Raw genomic sequence first — 2511 nt, forward strand, 5'->3', positions numbered from 1 at the left:
ACTAAACATAAGAAAAATATTTCAGTAGGGTTAGTGAGTTTTGTACCACGATTTGTTTGTAAGGAAAAATGGAAAAAAACAACAATGTCTAAGCGGTAGAAGTTATAGTAGCTATTTCGGAGATCATCACATGTCCTCAGAGAGGTGCCGCGCCCCTTTTCCAATAACATCCATTTTTTCCATGAGTATGCGATTGATTTCATATCAGGGACCGTAAATAGCAGTTACTTTTTTTCAACAGCTAAACCTGTAGTGCGATTCTGTAACTCTTAGCAATAAAAAAATTGTTAGGTTACATAACAACTTTTGCCGTTTGCACTAACAATTGTGTGATTCTCTAACTCTTGCTTAACAGCGAAAAACAGCTGATTATTCCTTTTTATTTAAAATGATGAAATGTGGCATCTCAGTCGAGATAAATGTCAAATATGCGAAAAGTACAAAGAGGAATAAGAAAAAAAACTTATTTCCTTCCCGCGGAAACGGAATTTTTAGCGNTTCTTTTAATATTTCTATTCGTATGGAATTAAAACAACTTACCTATCAAAAACGTGTTGTGATTTCCAGTTTCAAATGATCGCTGCATGACCCGACGCGCTGCAGAGAAGCTCCAAATAAACGAATCATGTCGTGCTCCCGGAAATTTTGCATTCACGTTTAAAATCTTAAGATTTGGATCACATATCTATAAGTTTGAACCATTATAAAATAACAATATAAATTTTCATGTTGTACATTTGTTCTTACCATTTGCACGTTCATCGAATGGTACCCATGGTGATTGACATAATTTGATTCATTATTTTTGGGAGCCAAAATTGCAACATGGGTGCAGTCGATTGCACCGATAGTTCCTGCTACAAATGGTGAAGGTGCAGACGCAAAAATTTCCTTTGCCGCTTGGCACTCCAGTTGCGTCATAGGGAACTTCACTTTGGAGGTAAACATTGAATTGTTGATTGCGTCAGTCACACGGTGTATGCAACGGCTTATCGATGTTTGGCTCATGGATATGCCCCACTGTTCACCTACTGGGCGTTGATAGCATCCAGTGGCATAAAACCGTAGAGCAGCTAGAACCTTCAACGAGTACATAAACACATGCTTATACAAGATGCTTTCTAGCGGTAATAGCAATTGTACGTTTCACAGAAAAAGCTGTTCCACGTCACATAAGGTTTATTAAAGTTAAAAGCAGCTTTTTCTGTAAATCCTTGAAACCTTCAGACCCTGCAATTCGTACTACTGCTGGAACGCACCTATAATATTTAATAAAGTTGAAATACATGTATATTGACTTACCTGCTTTTCAGTCGATAACGCTGTTATTCGCGATCCTCTTAATTGATTGTCAAGTTGCGACACCAAATTTTCAACCATGCCGGGACTGAGTCTATATAGCCTCCGGAACTCCGTTAACGTTAGTTCGAAAGGGTTATCGATTTCGCGAAGCCTACGCCGGTCAATTCTTGGCACGTTTAATGGCTGCTCATTATCGGTATCATATAAATATGATGCAATGTATGCAAATGCCATTTTTTAACACAATCTTCACAATTTTCTCAATTTAACTTCACAGCAAAATTAGTAAACAACAGCTTAACAAAGAAAAACTAGATGCTGTTAGCTTAACCACAAAAATAATTGTCACCAAACAGCTGACTGCGTTTGTTAACACTAAACAATGACAAATATGGTTAAAGTTGATACACAATCACTTAACCCCAAAAAAAGTTGTTAACTAGAGATAACAACGTGAAATGTGGTTAAAATAAGATTCAGAATCGCACTACTGGCCAGATATTTTTAATTAGCAAATAAAAGTACTTTCCTAATAATAAACAAACTGCTTACCCAAATTAAACAAGTTTTATTTCGAACTTAAAAAATATCTGGCCAAGTTTAGCTGGTGGAAAAAAATAATTGCTATTTACGGTCCCTGTTTCATATATTTCCGAATATGCACAAAAAATGTCATACAAATCGGCCAAGCCGTTTCGAAGGAGTTGACCACAAACACCGTGACATGAGATTTTTTTCGAATGGTGGCAACGCTATGCAAATTTTTTTCTGCTTTAATTGTTTTCATACATTCGCAGTGGAATAGCATTATCGCGGCTTATTTAAATTAAATTGTTTTTGATGAAGCAACACATTTTCATACACATATAAAGATTTTATCGAATGGTGGCAAACTCCAAACTTTTTTCTATATGAAATTTTTTATTTTTCTTTTTTTTGATATTTCAGATATCTGGCAACACCGGTTTTTAAATTTTTTCTTTAAAAACCTTCAACCGACAGAGAGAAACAAAATGAAATAATAACGAAGAAAATCCGTTCAGCCGTGCTTGAGTTATGCGACAAAACACTCACAGTAATTCATTTTCATGTATAAAGATGTGTTTGAGTGGTGGCAACCCTATTCATTTTATTTTTTTATGAAATTTGTTTATACATTCTCAGTAAAAGACATTATTGCGGCTTATGTAAATTTTATTTATTTTATTT

At 35.1% G+C, this 2511-nt stretch overlaps 1 protein-coding gene across 1 annotated transcript; it reads right to left on the reverse strand.

The window, feature by feature from the left end:
- Positions 1-540: 540 nt before the first annotated feature.
- LOC108370966 (putative nuclease HARBI1) lies at positions 541-1789 on the reverse strand (the record flags this gene model as incomplete). The annotated part of the gene is made up of 3 exons (XM_017626428.1): positions 1303-1789; positions 748-1080; positions 541-685 (listed from the first exon to the last, which is right to left on the reverse strand). Coding segments are annotated over exons 1-3 (712 nt in total), but the record flags the coding sequence as incomplete, so codon positions are not given.
- Between the last annotated feature and the right edge of the window lie 722 nt (positions 1790-2511).

This window comes from Rhagoletis zephyria, unplaced genomic scaffold (genome assembly GCF_001687245.7).
Source record: "Rhagoletis zephyria isolate East Lansing unplaced genomic scaffold, Rhagoletis_zephyria_1.1 Rzeph_scaffold_04609, whole genome shotgun sequence".
Classification (NCBI taxonomy): domain Eukaryota; kingdom Metazoa; phylum Arthropoda; class Insecta; order Diptera; family Tephritidae; genus Rhagoletis; species Rhagoletis zephyria.